Source organism: Chenopodium album, chromosome 4 (assembly GCF_948465745.1).
Source record: "Chenopodium album chromosome 4, dcCheAlbu1.1, whole genome shotgun sequence".
Lineage (NCBI taxonomy): Eukaryota > Viridiplantae > Streptophyta > Magnoliopsida > Caryophyllales > Amaranthaceae > Chenopodium > Chenopodium album.
In genome coordinates, this window is record NC_137837.1 from 65450698 (window position 1) to 65468159 (window position 17462).

Consider the following 17462-nt stretch of genomic DNA (forward strand, 5'->3'; position numbering starts at 1 on the left):
TACCCCACTACCTCCATATATTATTATTTTTTCCAATTTCTCCTAAAACTCCGCGCATGGAGAAATGGAGCAAGTATTTAAAAATGGAGGTAGCATAACATCATGTCTTCATTCTACGGAGTAATATATATGATAAAATATTTTATTGCTAAAACCGTGCTAGCCTAGTATATACTAAAATAAAAATAACAAATGCTGATGTCATCTTCGCCTGTGTGTCAGTATTTTATTTAATTTTTTCCCTCCAAAATGTAAGGATGATGCCATTTTTTGTTTTCCTTTTTATGCTACCCTATTTAACATAAAATATATTCCATGAGAATTTCTAAATTTTAAATTTTAAATTTTGGGTTTACTATTATGCTATTTCGTTACTTACGAGTTGTTAACAGTAGTTAATAATATGATTCAATTGAAATTTCTTAATTAAAAATGAAAATTATACACTTTCGGGAATTGTATATTCGTATTTAATTATAAATTATTTAGGAAAAATAAGGAAGTTATTTTCTTTTTGTATGTGTTAAAACGGAGCATCGCACGGGGTTAATCTAGTAAATATTACAATAATTACCATTTTGAAAAATTTACTAAAATATTACAATATTTCCTTATTTACACATGTTCACTTTTTTCTCTCTCCTCGTCACATAAATCCCTATTTTTATTCATTTCTATCTCTCTCCTCTTCTTAAAATACATGTCATCTCCCAGGTTGCAACATTAAGGAAACGAACTCAAGGGAGAATTCACAACAATAACTATGTGCAGTGGAGCGAGTAGAAAAGGAGAAGTGATCATACACTCATACATGCTTAAAACTGATTTAAAACCAGTTCCATTCATCTTATTTTGATTAGTTAAGATAAGTACAATTATGTGATAAACAAAGTGAATGGAGCACACTATTAATCGTTGTATTTTCTTCTTTTCAATTGTCTTTTTTAAAATCACCTCTTTTCTATTTAATTCTACTCCCTCTGTCTCCGAAAGTTCAACACTTTTGGCCTAAATTTAGTCCCAAAATAATCGAACCATTTTTTATTAAAATACCCAGTAATTTACAATAATATTTGAGCAAAATTAGTTTCCCCATATAAAATTTTGTTTTTTCGTGTACCATTAATAATATCTCTCTCTTGTTTTTTATAAACTCCATGTAAATTTTTCTTTCTAACATATTTTTTCTTATTTTATTTAATTTTCTTAATAAATAGTACAGTATTAAGTAAGACTCTATTCTCTTCATCTTATTTTTGGTAACTGTATTTTTTTTTTTTACTAAACATAATTTTTTTTATCATAACGTAAATTATTTAAACTAATTCTTTATTATATCTTTAAAATTACCGATTTGTATTGATTATAAATTATTTTTTAAATCATTTTTGTTGAACTTAAATTAAATTATTTCTATTACATTAAAAGTTTTTTTTCCTAAAAAAAAAGTTTATTTTTATATTGCGTCATACACACATTTGGTCGTTTCTTAGCTTGTGAAGATAAAATAAAGAACTGATGAAATATTTCCTAACAAATAAAAAGTATAAATAGATATTCTTTTTTTTTTTTTTTTTTTGAAAGAAAGATAGAGCATCATATTAATTTAAGGGGAAATGTCCATTTCCGCCAAGGTTACAATACTTTGAGGAAAGGAACCAAAACTTACAAACTCATCATTCCCTCCCGTATCCCCCCTAGCAACTAGGTGAGCTACCGTATTACAATTCCTCTTGGCATGTGAAAAAAGACAAACATTGAACCACGCTCTATCTAATCTAATATCATCATATATAGACGACATGAATTGGGGCACGACCAATACAATCAGAAGAAATAGCTTTGATAACATTCACCACATCCGACTCAACCCACACATTCCTATAGTCAAACCGCCTGGCAATTTGGAGGGCATATCGAACAGCCTGTGCTTCTACACATTCCGAAGTGGAAGTTTCTGCTTTCCTCGTTGCTGTCAACATAATACGACCATCAGATCCCTAAATATATACCACTCCCAACCCAGCACAACCCATCGCAGGAACATGTGCATCAACATTAGCTTTGATGCATCGATCCTTGCGGGGGGCACTTCCAAACCAAAATGCTCGCCATAGCTGCTGGAATCACAGGGAGAAAAACCTTTTTTGCATATTCTGTATAATCCTCTACAAGCCTGCAATTACCAGCCGCAAGCATAATCACATCAGGGTACTCATTTTCGTGCACAATTAAGTTCCTGCAACGCCACGTTGCCCACATAAGAGCAACCATACGCCTTAATACGCTTCCCTCCACCTTACCATATAGCCACATCCATCTAGCAACAAAGGATTCTGTAGGAGCATCCATTAAATACTCAGAGAGCTCGCTGTGCTTCCATATTTCTCGAGGTGCTGTACAGTCAAACAAGGAATGAATTATTGTTTCACTCGCCCCTCCCCAGATCTAACAAGTAACTTCAGTAATGATATGCCGCTGAACAAGTCGATCCCTCACAGCGAGGTTCCCTCTAACAGCACCCTATAAGAAGTGCTTTAGCTTAGGAGGTCCTTGTATGTTCCATACCGATCTCCAACAATCCTCATTGCTTCCCACATCACCCACAACATCCATAATGTCCCTGGCAAGCCAATAGTCTGATTTTACACTGAAAATACCATTCTTTATGCAGCTCCAGTAAATCGTGTCCCTAGCAGGGTGAGTTGGCAGAGGGTTAGCAAGAATAAGAGCAGCTGTCTCATTGTCAAACAACTCACAAATTTTAGTAGCATCCCACCTCACACACCCCTCAACCATTAGCTCATTTACCAGAGTATGCTCCTCCCAGCCACTTGGTTGCTGCAACTGCAAAAAGAATTGTTTGCCATTCTTTACCATCCAAGCATCCTTCCAAGCTCTAATATCACGCCCATCTCCCACTCTCCACACCAATCCATCCCGGAACAAACCTTTGGCACCCCAAATACTCCTCCAAGTGAAACTTGGGTCTTGACCTCTATTAGCATCTAACACACTTGAATTCTTAAAATAACGTGCCTTAAGAATTTTCAAAATCAATGTGTTCGGATTGGATTGCAGCCTCCAAATTTGTTTTGCTAAAAGTGCTTGGTTAAAGCACTTGAGATCTCGAAACCCCATTCCACCTTTTGCCTTTGGTAGACACAACTTATCCCAACTTTGCCAATGCATTTTCCTTTGATTAAGGCTGAGCCCCACCAAAATCGACATAGGAGATTGTGAATTTCATCAATAAGACCGTCCGGTACCTTAAAAATGCTCATCATGTACATCAGGATTGCTTGAGCTACCGCTTTTATTAGCACCTCCTTTCCCGATTTTGAAAGCAGCTTCTCTTTCCACCCGTTCAATTTTTTCCAAATCCTCTCTTTCAAGCTCGCAAAAATTGCCTTCTTCGATTTGCCAATAACCGTAGGAAGCCCCAAATATTTTTCATGTCTATCAACTTCACGAACCCCCAAAGTGTCAACAATAGCCTGCCTACTTTTCCGCATTCACACATTTGCTAAAAGCAACCTCCGTCTTATCTAGATTGTCTTTCTGACCAAATGCTCTTTCGTATAAACTGATAATATCAGCTATTTTTGAACATTCTTGCAGAGTAGCTTTTGCAAATAAAATACTATCATCGGCGAAAAACATATGAGACACTCTAGGAGCAGAACGACAAATTTTTGCACCACATAATTTCTTTTCATGAGCAGCTTTTGATTATAAGCTCGAAAAAACATCCGCACATAAAAGAAATAAATAAGGTGAAATTTAGTCACCTTGCCGGAGGCCACGGGAAGGAACCACTGATCCACATATTTCATTATTCACCTTAAAAGAGAAGTGAACACTAGAAATGCAATCCATAATTCTATGCACCCAAGTATCTGAGAAACCCATCTTACACATACCCTTTTCAAAAAGCACCATACAACTCTGTCATATGCTTTGCTCATGTCAAGTTTCAATGCCACAGTACCATTCTGTCCTTCTCCCCCTCTTTTTATGGAGTGGAAGATCTCAAAAGCAATCATAGAATTACCAGTGATCAATCGCCCCGGAATAAAGGCGCTTTGATTTACAGAAATAATATCATCCAGGAACTTCTTCAATTTATTCTCCATAGTTTTTTATATTATTTTGTAAATTACATTGCAACAACTAATTGGCCGAAACTCAGTCATAAATTTAGGATCGTTACATTTAGGAATTAACACAATGCACGTCCTATTTATCTCAGCAATATCCACCAAGCCATTCCACCAATTCTTAACTAGAGCAACAATATCAAGGCCAAGTATATGCCAAAATTTCTGAAAAAATAAAGCATGCATACCATCCGTACCTGGCGCCTTATTAGGGTGCATTTAAAAAAGAGCGTTTTTAATTTCATCCGCACTAGGTTCCTCATCCAATACATTGTTCATATTTGCCGACACAATGTGCTTCACGCCCTCAAGGGCTGCCTCGAATCCGGAGGGGTTACATGTCTCAAACAATGAGCTAAAATAGTCTGCCACAATGTTTTGAATACATCTCTCTCCCACCTGCCAATTCCCCTGTGAGTCAAAGAGACCGGCTATGTGATTCTTCTTACTCCTCTGACTTACCTTTCGATGAAAATAAGCCGTATTTTTATCCCCATCACGCATCTCATTAGCCCGGGATCTAGCATACCAATACGACTCTTCCAAGCAACGTAATTCATTAATTTCTCCAGCAAGAAGTTCACATCTAGCTAGCATCGATGCATCCACATGAGCAGCTTGCGCCTCCTGTGATTCCACCTCCTTCAATTTTATTTTTTTCTTCACCGTGCCAAAAGAAGTTGCAGCCCATTTCTTCAAGTATTTGGCACAAAAAGCAATTCGAGCATGAGGATCACGCCCCACTCCATCACTCCAAGCTTTCGAAACCACTTCACCACAATCTTCTCTGGATAACCACATTGCCTCAAACCGGAATAACCTCTTCTTTCTCCCCCTTTCATAGTAGTTGATAGTATCAAGTAAGAGCGGATTATGGTCTGAAAACACCCTAGCCAAATGTTGGACTGAATATTTTGGATGTAAGCCACACCAATTATCATCACCAAGAAATCTGTCCAACCTTTCTCTCACCACCATATCAACATAATTCCCTCTTTTCCATGTATAAATGCACCCTTTATAACCAAGGTCGCGGAGCTCATAAACATTAATGGCATCACGGAATGCATCCATTAACCTCTCTATTCTTACCGCACCACCATCCTTCTCCGACATACTCACTATCTCATTAAAATCTCCAAACATAACGCAAGGGACATTACATGATTGTTTCAACGTTTTCATCAAGTCCCAAGTTTTATATTTATTTTCTGATTCCAGCCACCCATAAATCCCAATAGCACACCAAATTGGGGTATTCGTACCGTCACAAATATTTGCTGCAAAGTGATGATTCGAATATGACACTACTATTGCATTGATATCATGCCACCAAAAACAAACACCACCCGATCTACCATTGCTACTAATACATATGCCATTCTCAAAACCACAAAGCCTTTTTATTCTCTCCGTAACACTACTATCGGACTTCGTCTCCATTAAAAACACTACATTTGGCCTCTCTCTCCAACATAAATCTCGGAGAGTCCTTTCCGTCATCGGGTTGCCAATCCCGAAGACGTTCCAGCTTAATATTTTCATTGTCGTTCGAGGGATTGGCATATGCCAACTCCCTCTACTTGGATTTGACTGTCCCCAGTAACAACGTTAAGCTTCCTCTTTTTCTCACATTCCACTAACTCCTCATACACCACATCATAGTCCATCAATGCAATCCCCCTTTTTTATTTTTCTCCACCTCCTCTCCCCTCGTTTCACAGTTTACTGCCCCCACATATCCCTCCTCCATCCTCTCATATCTTTTCCACCCTTTTTTCATTTTATTTTTTTTCACTCACCTTCCCCTGCTTCAAAATTACCCCTTCACTCTCCAACTCCCTCCCCTGCCCAGTCATGCTCACATCCCCCTTCTTCCCCACAATCCCAGCAGCCCCTACGGCCTCACAACCCCCATTCCCAACACTCTTATCCAAACTTACCTCCTTTTCAATCAAAGCTAGGCCGACCCCCTACATTGCAGCTATCGCTCTCCATCTCCTTATTAGAGTTGTCATGGACACCTCTCGGTCTAAGAACATGTTTACCATTATCCGCATCAAAAACCAACGCTAAAGTTGCTGCTCTTTCTTCAGGTGTGGCTTTAGCACTAGAATCCAAATTGTTAGAGAAGTGTAATTTGCGTGCTACCCCAAAAAGACCCAAACGAATTGGTGCTACCTTTTCCCCTGAACTGCTGCCACCATTCCGGAGAGATTGCAACTTCTCACACCATACTCGTTCTTTCTCCCTAACTTTAAAGTTCTTCACATATGGCTTGAGAGAAGATGCCCTCAACCATGTCCCGTATTGGTAAACCACAACCCTTAAAGCATCACTCTCCCCCTCCTTCACAGCACAATCTTTGTCAATATGGTCAAGCATTCCACAATAGAAGCAGAAATCGCCAAGGCGCTCATACTTGATATCGACCCATTTTGACTTCGATCCTCCACAGGCTATAAATACCCCTCTTCTCAGTGGTTACCTTACATCAATCATAAGCTTCAGCCGCATGAATTCACACCAACCAAGAGGATCAGAATCATCGAACTCCAAAAAAACCACCCAGAGATTCTCCAATGTCATAAATTGTCGAAGAATTGCGTTTATTAAAGGGCACATCTAATAATCGAATCCATATAGGAGATTTGTCAAATTCTATTTCCGATGGTTGTTCCCCTCCCTGCAATTCCTTTAGCATCAGTAGCTTGTCTTCAAAGAACCACGGGCTACCATCGATGATGCGGATCTTATCAGCCTCTGAGAAAAATTGAAAAATAAACAAATTTTTATCCACCATCCGTATCGCAATATTATCATTCAGTCGCCAAACGTTTGTCAAGGTTCTCTTCAACGCCTCAACATTGAACGTTCTCATGGTCTAAAGTTTCCCAACCATAGCCAGTTTAAGTTGGTCCCTAGAACCTTCATCATCTTCTATTTCTCCGTTACCTCCAACCACCAAAATTTCATCATCAATTAATTTAAAACTTTGCCAATCTTTAATAAGGTCCGACTCCATTGACGAATGCAATCACAAATTGGGATTCAGATGATCAAAAATGTAAATTTGTCACAAACTACAGGCTAAACTACGAACCCTAAGCAAAGGACCACAGAACCCTAGCAGGGGGACTGACTTCACATGCAATTAGTATAAATAGATATTCTAATAAACAGTGTAATTTTTTTTTTTAAAGAATAAATAGTGTAATTTTAAAAAGGAAAAAGTCAATGAAATTTTTTTTATTAATAATAATTATTGATTACGCCGATCGACTCATGATTTTGACGTATAATACAATCTTAATAGTATTTTAAATACTCGTTATATATCAATGGAAAAATTAATTGTAATAATCCCAACTTTGGATGATTTAATATACCATGAATAATCCCAACTATTGATTATTATCTAATAATACAACATTTGACATCCGTTTTCTTCTAACAGGTTTTTATGACCAATGGCGGATCCAGGATTTCTAACTAAGGGTAGGGTATAGTTATTAAATAATAAGAAGAAAAAAAATTTGTTAGAATGAGTTATTATATACAATATTTATATTTTAAACATTTAATTTGGTATATAAATTTTTATTTTACAAATATGAAATAATTTATATTATACGAATAGTGATCAATACAATACAATGATCAACTTTTAAAGTACTTTATATGTTCAAAATATTACCTTTCTATGTAATACGTATCTATCATTCACAAGTTTAAAAAATTAATACTTTGTGTAAGGTAATTTGTACTTATATTATAAATTTTCTTTATTGCATTACTCATATACTTATAAAACTAAATAGGTAAATAATTATAATTACATATATATGTATTGAAATTAAGTACGTGCATTAGAATGGTAACAATTTCATCAGATAAAGGAGTTTTTAAAAATAAAAAGTTGCTCATTCAAGGTTTCAAAAAAACAAAAATTTATGATTTATATCATTAAAAGTTGAATACATGATTAATATAATTATGCACACATAAAGTAGAAGCAAAATGAAAATAGAAAAAAGAAAAATACTGTACACAACAGGTCTCTTGTAGCTGAAGAAGCCAAAAAATCAAGAGACCCTAAGAGACCGGTTGTGTACAAAAAAGGTCTTTTTTAGTTTGAAACAAAAAGCACGGGCTTTTGTAAGGAGTACATGCAATTTTCTATGGCTAAATCAAAGACACCCCCTATTTATAATAACAGGTCTCTTTGATCAACTCTTCTTTTTTTTTTTTTTTTTTTATATATAATTTTTAAATTTTTTATTTTTTTTCAGGGGTAGCCTATGTTTATGAGCGGTGACTAGATGAATAAGTTAAACTTCTATTTTTTATACATGTGTATTGGTCTAGAAAATAAGAATTAAGAACAAAAATATTGTCTTCCATGCCCCCCTACAAGCCCTCCCCTCTACACAACCACACTCGGCCTCTTCATCGGAAACCACCGGCCTTTGTCCTTTTTCCCCGATTCCCATCCCCATCCCCATCCCCATCTCCATCCCTATTCCCATTCCCATTCCCATTCCCAATTCAACCTTCTCCAGCACCCCCTTCCTCTCCCGCCACAATTTCGAAACAATTTTTCATTTTAGAATTTGGTTATAGTAAGGCATTCGGGGAAAATAAATAAAATTTCATGAATTATGCAATATTATGAACAATATAACTGCAGTCATTTATGTTTAATCTACCACAATCAACAAAAAAATTATAAAATTAAAAAAAAATAAAAATTTACCTAGCTTTTTGTCCGATATGCTTGAGTTTGACAATGATTGGTTTTTAAAGCTTGCTAGCCCTCTATTGTTGTCTTTGATTTCATTTTTAATCCCGTTATGTGTTATTTTACAATGAAATTACATATTAAATGTTAATCTTTGAAAAAACTTACCAAAATAAAAAAATTAAAAATAATAAAAATAAAAAATATAAAGAAGGAAAAAGGAAAGAGAGAGAAGCAATAGGAATCTAAATTGGGGAGATAATGTGGTGATTAGAATTGCTAAAGGGAAATAAAGAAGAAAGAAAATGAAAGTTTAAGAACATAATAAGGGGGTGAGGGAAATTTAAGGGGATAACGTCATGCAAGGGCAGTTGTGCAAACTGATGGTAAAATTTAAGGTTTTTAATAATTGTTGGTGATAAAAAATAATAATAAAAAAAAAAAAAAAAAAACTATTGGTGGTAATTTTTAAAACGTGAACTATAGTATAGTAGGAGGTAATTATTAAATTTTCCTAAATATTTAGTACCATATAAAAAATTATGAACACATTATCCTACCGGTGTACGTAGTTGTATAAGTTTATCCTACTATTGTATGTAGTTGTGTAACTTTATAGTAATTTCAATAATATAATAATATAATTATTCTATCCATAATTGTATAGCTTTATTCTACGTACTACTCATGGTGTATTCACAATTTTACCCAATATTCTGGAACGTTTTCTCCTTAAAACCTCTTCCTTCTCTCTAGCTACAAACAAACCCCTTTCCTCTGTTTTCCCCTGCCGTCACCAGCTTGAGTAACGCTGCTCATCTAAGGCCGCCATCGAGCATCCTTAAAGGTCGCAAGTGTGAAGCTCTAGTCCATGGTTTGGGCTCCCAAAGCTTATCTCGAACGCTTCGGTTACGAAGTAAACTTCAGGTTAGGGTTTCAATTTTGGGAACGATTTTCTATTATTCTAATTTAGGATTATCTTCATATCCAAGGCCTAGAATAAGGCTCCTAGTTTTCCCGGCGGTGAGCCGGTGACGAGTTTCAAACGTGGCACTTTAGTCAGTCGCTTTCTCGCCGGTGTTCTCCATCGTAAAGAAGGTTCGTGGGGTTCTTCACCTGAGGGTCCGCTTTCAAATTAAAGCTTTCCCAACCGCCGTCGTTGATAACTTCACCGGTAAAGGTAAAGGTTAGGGTTAAGGTTTCTTATTTATATTAGGATTTTGTTGTCACGAATTTGGGGCTTTAATTTCAAAGCTAACTTTGTCGCCGCCATGTGTGGTTTCGTGTTACAAAATATTCGGTAAAGGTAAAGACTTAGTTAGAGTTTTTTATTTTGGAATTTTAGTACTTCACATTTACATCCTTTCTCCATGTTAAACTCCTTTGCGTTTATTTTTAATTTATTTTCAGTTAGTGGAGTTAGGTTTGTATTTTAGTACGACGACTTATGGTTTCTTTACTTTTTTGGTTCTATGCCTGAAAGTTTGATAAGTTAGATGTTCTTCGATGCTATTGTCATTATTTTATTTGAGGCTGGTTGTGTTATATCATGCGCTGTAACATGATCGTAGGAGCTAGGGCCTAAGGGGATGTGTTAGCCTCCTCTTATAGTGTCTTAGTGCTGGGGTTCGGGTAATTGTAGGGACTGCCTTTCTTGTGGCATGTTTGTTAGGTTATTAGGATTGGTCTTAGCTTGTTCTTTGTAGGTTGTTAGCTCTTTTGATCTCTACGATCAAAAGAGTATTCAAAGGTTATCCCGTGGTAACCTTTAGTTCAGCTTAGCAATGGATTTCCAATTCATTGCTTTAAAAAACCTTTTTATCTTAGCCCTGCTCTTCAACATGGGGGCTCTCTTAAGTTTATGAAGCTTTATTTGTAATAGTTGTACCATTGAAGCTGGTAATGTTTTTTTGGGTAGTTTATCAACTTACTCCATAGCTTGTAATTTTTTATAAGTCTATTAAGCTCGTGTCAAAAAATAAAATAAAAAAAATTTTTTAAAAAAAAAAAGTAAAACAAAAACCATTATCTCATCTTTATAAATATATATAGGCAAAATTGGCCTCAATACTCTAAACTTTGGCTTGGGTGCACTTAGCACCCTGAACTAAGAAAAATAGCCAAAACACCCCGAAGTATTAGCATGGGTGCACTCAGCACCATAAAAGAAAATTTCCGGCCAAAAGTGGTCGGATTCCGGCGACTTTTTTTTTTTAATAAAAAAATGTTTTTTTATTTTCTTATTATTATTATTATTATTATTATTATTATTATTATTATTATTATTATTATTATTATTATTATTATTATTATTATTATTATTATCATTATTATTATTATTATATAATATTATTATTGTTATTATTATTATTATTATTATTATTATTATTACAAAAATACCTCGATTTGCGTGTTGTTATTTATTTTTTTACGGAAATTGTTCAGGTAAGGTTCCGCGGGTCATTTTTACCCATAATGGTTCCAAATTAAGCTCGGAATTCGCAAAAAAATAATGGAAATACCTCGTTTTGCGTGTCAAGCAATATCTCAATTTGCGTATTGGTTTCGGGGTCATTTTTTCTTTTATAGGGTCTGAATTCAGCTCGAGAGTTGCAAAGAAAATACCCCGTTTTACGTGTCAAGAAATATCTCGATTTGCGTGTCTTAGCTAATTAGATATTTCTCGACACGCAAAACGAGGTATTTCCGTTTTTTTTTGCAAAATTTGAGCTAAATTTGGATCCAATAAGGGAAAAAATGACACCCGAAACCGTTTCTGAACAATTTTCGTCAAAAAAATAACAACACGCAAATCAAGGTATTTTAGTAGTAATAATAATAATAATAATAATAATAATAATAATAATAATAATAATAATAATAATAATAATTATAATTATAATAATAATAATAATAATAATAATAATAATAATAATAATAATAATAATAATAATAATAATAATAATAATAATAATAATAATAATAATAATAATAATAATAATAATAAGAAGAAGAAAAATAAGAAAAAAAAAATTTATTCAAAAAAACATTTTTTATTAAAAAAAAAAATTATTAAAAATAAAAGTCGCCGGAATCCGGCCACTTTTGGCCGGAAAATTTCTTGTATGGTGCTAAGTGCACCAATGGTAATACTTCAGGGTGTTTTGGCTATTTTTCTTAGTTCAGGGTGCTGAGTGCACCCAAGCCAAAATTCAGAGTGTTGAGGCCAATTTTGCCATATATATATAGAGAGAAATGATAAAATAATTTAAGTGGGGTATAAAGTAAGAAAGAGAAATGATAAAATATAGTATAAAATTACCAAAAATAGAAGTGATACATTTAAAAAGAAACACCCATATTATAATAGAGTGTAAAACATATTCCTAGGCCTCAACTATAAGCTTAAGCTTTTGGTTGAGATGGTTCTCTAACATGGTATTAGAGCCATCGTAACACAAAAAGCCACGGATTCAAATCTCATCCACCGAACCCCTCCTTTTAAAGTGGAATATTAAACGTTCGATAGGATAGGGTAGGGCCCATGCTACATCCACACTTCAAGCCTAACGGGCTCTCATGTGAAGGTGGGGGTGATAGAGTATAAAACATATTCCTAGGCCTCAACTATCAGTTTAAGCTTTTGGTTGAGATGGTTCTCTAATAGTCTACATATATTCCCTCATTAATGCTACGAAAAAACTAAGGTTGTGACATAAGTTTAAACCATAATAGCTTCTCGGACATTGCTAGATAACGTTAACCACCCTAGTGAGGATTGAAATTGTTACTTGTAATTAGCTATAAATGCAATATATTATTATTATTTTCTCCATTTTTTAATTCTATATATTAAAAAAGCATTACAAACACAGAATATGTGTCACATGTCATTCTTTTTTAAGCTCTATAAACACGACATGTCACTAATATATGCCATGTGTCCATGTCATGTCACCACCACAACATGTCTTAGATTTAACCACTTTTTTATTTATTTTTTTTATTTTTTTGAAAGAAAAGATAGAGCTTTATTCATTAAGAGGAAATTTCCATCTCAGCCAATGTTACAACACCTTGTGGAAAATTATTAAAACGAACTAACTTTGAATTTCCACTCATGTCACCCCTAGCAATGAGGTGAGCTATGGTGAACAACTCCTCTTAGCATGCGAAAATAAACAAACATTAAAGATCGCTCTATCAAGAAGAATATCATCATAGACCACATGTATGGGAGAAAGACCGGCATCATGAGAAGCGATTGTATTAATCACATTAATCACGTCCGGATCCACCCAAAGATTAGAGTAACCGATGGACCTCTGAGCTAAGCAAAGAGCATATAGTACTGCTTGTGCTTCACAACACTCGGGAGATGAAGCTTCAATCCTTTTTGTTTCTGTGAGAATAATGTGCCCAGCTGCATCTCTTAAGACCACCCCAAGCATGCCAACCTCGAGTCAGGTACATGAGCATCAACATTGGCTTTAATGCAACCTGGTGGTCAGCACATCCAAATAAACCACACTATTGCCTAAAGCCTGATGTAGAGCAGGTTGGAACACCTTCCTAGAATATTCATCAATCCTACACCAATTTACAATATCCTGCAGCAAGCATTACAACATCAGATCAGGGGACTCGTTCTAAAAAATGGTCAGATTGCGGCACCTCCATGATGCCCACATTAGGGTAGCCATATAGGACGCCCCTTTCCACTTTGCTATATAACCACTGCCATCTAGCTTCAAAAGACTCAGTAGGTGCCCCTACTAAGTGATCCTCCAGCCCACTATGACCCCAAATCTCAGTAGCAGCACTGCATTCAAATAATGTATGGATAACGGACTCACATTGTGCACCACAAATCTTGCAGGAAGCTTCACTGTTAATGTGACGCTGTATTAAATGTTCTTTTACAGCAAAATTACCCTTTACATCCCCCCACAGGAAATGATTGAGCTTTAAGGGATCCTTGACGCTCCACACTAATCTCCACAAATCTACATTATGGCTAGTCACATTCCCTTCATCATCCATACCCCTGGCAAGCCAATAGCAAGACATTACTGACCACATACCATTTTTTGCACCACTCCAATACATACCATCTTCCTTAATTAGAGTAATGAGATAACGGTGTAGCAAGAATCATAGAAGCAGTTTCATTATCCACGAGCCCCTTAATTCTGTCAACATCCCACTTAATTCCCTTCTCAGTCATTAGCTCACGCACCAACATATTCCTATCCATCCCCACCGGCTGTTGCAAAAGAATCGACTTCCCCTCCTTCACCAGCCAATTATCTTTCCATGTTTTATTACTCACCCCATTTCCCACTATCCAAGCTAACCCATCACGAAGTATCCCCTTTGCACCCCAAATGCTTCTTCAAGTAAAACTCGGATCATGATCTCTTAAAGCCTCCATGACACTCGAATACTTAAAACATCGGGCTTTAACAATTTTGTAGAGTAAGGTGTTATGATTAGTTTTGTAGCCGCCACACTTGTTTCGCTAGAAGTGCTTGATTAAAACACGTGAGATCATGAAACCCCATACCCCCTCTTACCTTTGGTAAGCACAATCGCTCCCAACTTTGCCAATGCATCTTCCTATGGTCCACCATAGATCCCCACCAAAACCGACATAAGAGACCATGAATTTCATTAATGAGACCCTTCGGGTTTTTAAATATGCTCATCAGATAAGTTAGAATTGCTTGTGCCACCGCTTTAATTAAGACTTCCTCTCCCGGCTTCGAAAGCAACTTCTCCTTCCACCCATTCAATTTCTTCCAAATCCTCTCCTTAAGAAATGCAAAAACGTCTTTCTTCGATTTCCCAATCATCATCAGCAAACTCAAATACTTCTCATGCTTGTCAACCTCACAAACTCCCAAAGTATCCGCAATAGACTTTCTTCTCTCAACAGTCACACATTTGCTAAAAGTAACCTCCGTCTTATCTAGATTGAGTTTTTGACTAGATGCTCTTTCATACAACCTGGTAATATAAACAATTTTTGAGCATTCTTATAGAGTCGCTTTAGCAAACATAATACTGTTATCGGCAAAAAATAGGTGGGATACCCTCGGGGTAGAGTTACAAATCTTTGCCCCACTTAATTTCTTTTCATGAGAAGCTTTTTAAATGAGACCAGAAAACGCATCTGCACATAAGAGAAATAAGTAAGGGAAATCAGATCACCCTGTCGTAGCCCACGAGTCGGAACAAACGAGCCACAAATCTCATTCTTCACCTTAAAAGAGAAAGAAACGCTGGAAATGCACTCCATTACCCGACGAACCTAATCATTAGAAAAACCCATTTTTCACATAACCATCTTCAAAAATCTCCATTCAACCCTGTCATATGCCTTACACATATCAAGGTCAAGAGCAACATTCCTATTTCTCCCCTCTCCCCCTCTTTTCATAGAATGAAAAACTTCAAAAGCAATCATAGCATTATCAGTGATCAACCGGCCCGGATTAAAAGCACTCTGGTTTACAAAAATTATATCGTTCAGAAAAAGTTTTATTTTGTTGGGCATCGTCTTCGATATTATTTTGTATATTACATTGCAACAACTAATCTGCCTAAATTTAGTCATATAGTTCGGATCATTGCATTTTGGGATTAAAACAATACAAGTTCTATTTATTTCCGAAATATCAACCAAACCATTCCACCAATTTTTCACCAAAGAAACAATATCAGAGCCAATAATATGCCTGAACTTTTGATAAAAAAAGAGCATACATACCATCTATACCGGGGGCCTTGTTCGGATGCATTTGAAATAAGGCATTTTTATTTCCGTCTGAACTTGGTTCCTCATCCATAGCATTGTTCATCTCCATTGTCACTAGTGGATGTATACCCTCAAGAGCAGCGACAAAGTCAGTTGGGTTGTCAGTGATGAGAAGAGACTCAAAATATTTAGCAACAATGCTCTTAATCTGCGTTTCACCCGTCCTCCAAACTCCATCCGTATCCATCAAACCATCAATCCGATCATTCATTTTCTGTTGCCTTGCCAATCTTTGGAAATAAGCAGTGTTTTTATCCCCTTCTCTCATCTCATTTGCCCGAGCTCTACCGTACCAATACGAATCCTCCAACCTCCAAAGCTCATTGATTTCACCCGCAAGCTGTTAACATTTTACTAGCATTGCTGCGTCAACGGCTACCCCATGCGCCTCTTGGAGCTCCTCTTCTAGAGTTTTAATTTATTCTTCAATTCTCCAAACGATGTTGCAGCCCACTTAGTCAAATATTCGGCACATAGAGCTATACGATGATGAGGTTCATGACCTTCTCCATCTCCCAAAGCCTTCGAGACCACCTCGCTGCATTCATCCTTAGACAGCCACATAGCCTCAAATCGGCATAATTTCTTTTTCCTACCTCTCTCATAATAATTCTCTATATCAATCAAGATAGGAGTGTGATCCGATGCCACTCTTGCGAGGTGCTTCACCGAATTTTTGGGAATGTAGTACACCATTCATCGTCCCCTAAAAAAAGTCCAACCTCTCATGAACAACCGTATCAACATAATTCCCACTTTTCTATGTAAAGATGCAACCTTTGTAACCAAGATCGCAAAGCTCACAAGAATAAATGAACTACAAATATCATCCATCAAGCTCTCCTTCCTAACTGCCCCATCATCTTTTTCTGACATACTCACAATCTCATTAAATTCACCAAACATAAGGTACGGGATATCACATGATTGTCTTAGATGTCGCATTAAATCCCACATTTTATGCCTGTTCTCCACTTCTAGCCAACCATAAATACCTATGGCCCTCCATATAGCAACCTCATCCTGATTTCTCACATTTGCTGCAAAATAATGATTAGATTAGGATACAACATCCACATTCAAATCATGCCACCAAAACACACAAGCCACCAGATCGACCATTATTACTAAGACACATACCATTTTCAAAACCACATCTTCATTTTATTATTTCCATCACTACACTATCACATTTTGTTTCCATTAAGAAAACAATATTTGGCCTCTCTCTCCATCAAAAGTCTCGGAGAGTCCTCTCCGTCCATGGGTTGCCAATCCCATAGATGTTCTAGCTTAATATTTTCATTTTTGTTCGAGGGATTGGCAACGACCAAAACCCTCTACTTGGATATGAATGTCCCCAGATGGAATAGCAACACATAATGTTTTGTTCTGCTAACCTTCAACTACAACCCCCTCTACCATATCACATTCCATTAAAGAAATGTCCCTTTTTTTGTAAGATGTTCCGAACACACACCCCACATTATTTCCACTGCCAGTATATCCTTCCTTCATCCTCTCTAATCACCTCCACCCCTTTGCTTTTTTTTTTTTTATTATTATTTTTTCCCTCCCTTTTTCCAACAACACCCTACCCACTTGATGATCCTCCCCCATCCCCCCTAACTCCTCAACCCTCTAATGTACCCCATCTACCCCCAAGTTATGAAGATCTTCCTACTTCTCATTCTCTCCCTCAACCACATCTACCCTGTTCTTAGTCCCACCCTCCCTTTTA

The 17462-nt window shown here is 36.3% G+C and overlaps 3 protein-coding genes across 3 annotated transcripts; all 3 read right to left on the minus strand.

Annotated features, from left to right (window-relative positions):
• Positions 1-3501: 3501 nt before the first annotated feature.
• LOC145628029 (uncharacterized) lies at positions 3502-4136 on the minus strand. Its single transcript, XM_081680358.1, has 3 exons — positions 3924-4136; positions 3792-3843; positions 3502-3725 (listed from the first exon to the last, which is right to left on the minus strand). The coding sequence occupies exons 1-3, from the start codon at positions 4134-4136 to the stop codon at positions 3502-3504; spliced, it is 489 nt and encodes a 162-aa protein (XP_081536484.1).
• Positions 4137-4379: 243 nt separating this feature from the next.
• On the minus strand, positions 4380-5663 carry LOC145628030 (uncharacterized). The gene has a single exon (XM_081680360.1). The coding sequence runs from the start codon at positions 5661-5663 to the stop codon at positions 4380-4382; it is 1284 nt and encodes a 427-aa protein (XP_081536486.1).
• A 7728-nt stretch (positions 5664-13391) lies between these two features.
• LOC145628031 (uncharacterized) lies at positions 13392-17239 on the minus strand. The gene is made up of 8 exons (XM_081680361.1): positions 17122-17239; positions 16526-16761; positions 15642-16061; positions 15243-15409; positions 14478-14910; positions 14043-14275; positions 13576-13948; positions 13392-13511 (listed from the first exon to the last, which is right to left on the minus strand). Exons 1-8 carry the CDS (start codon positions 17237-17239, stop codon positions 13392-13394), a joined length of 2100 nt encoding a protein of 699 aa, XP_081536487.1.
• Positions 17240-17462: the final 223 nt, after the last annotated feature.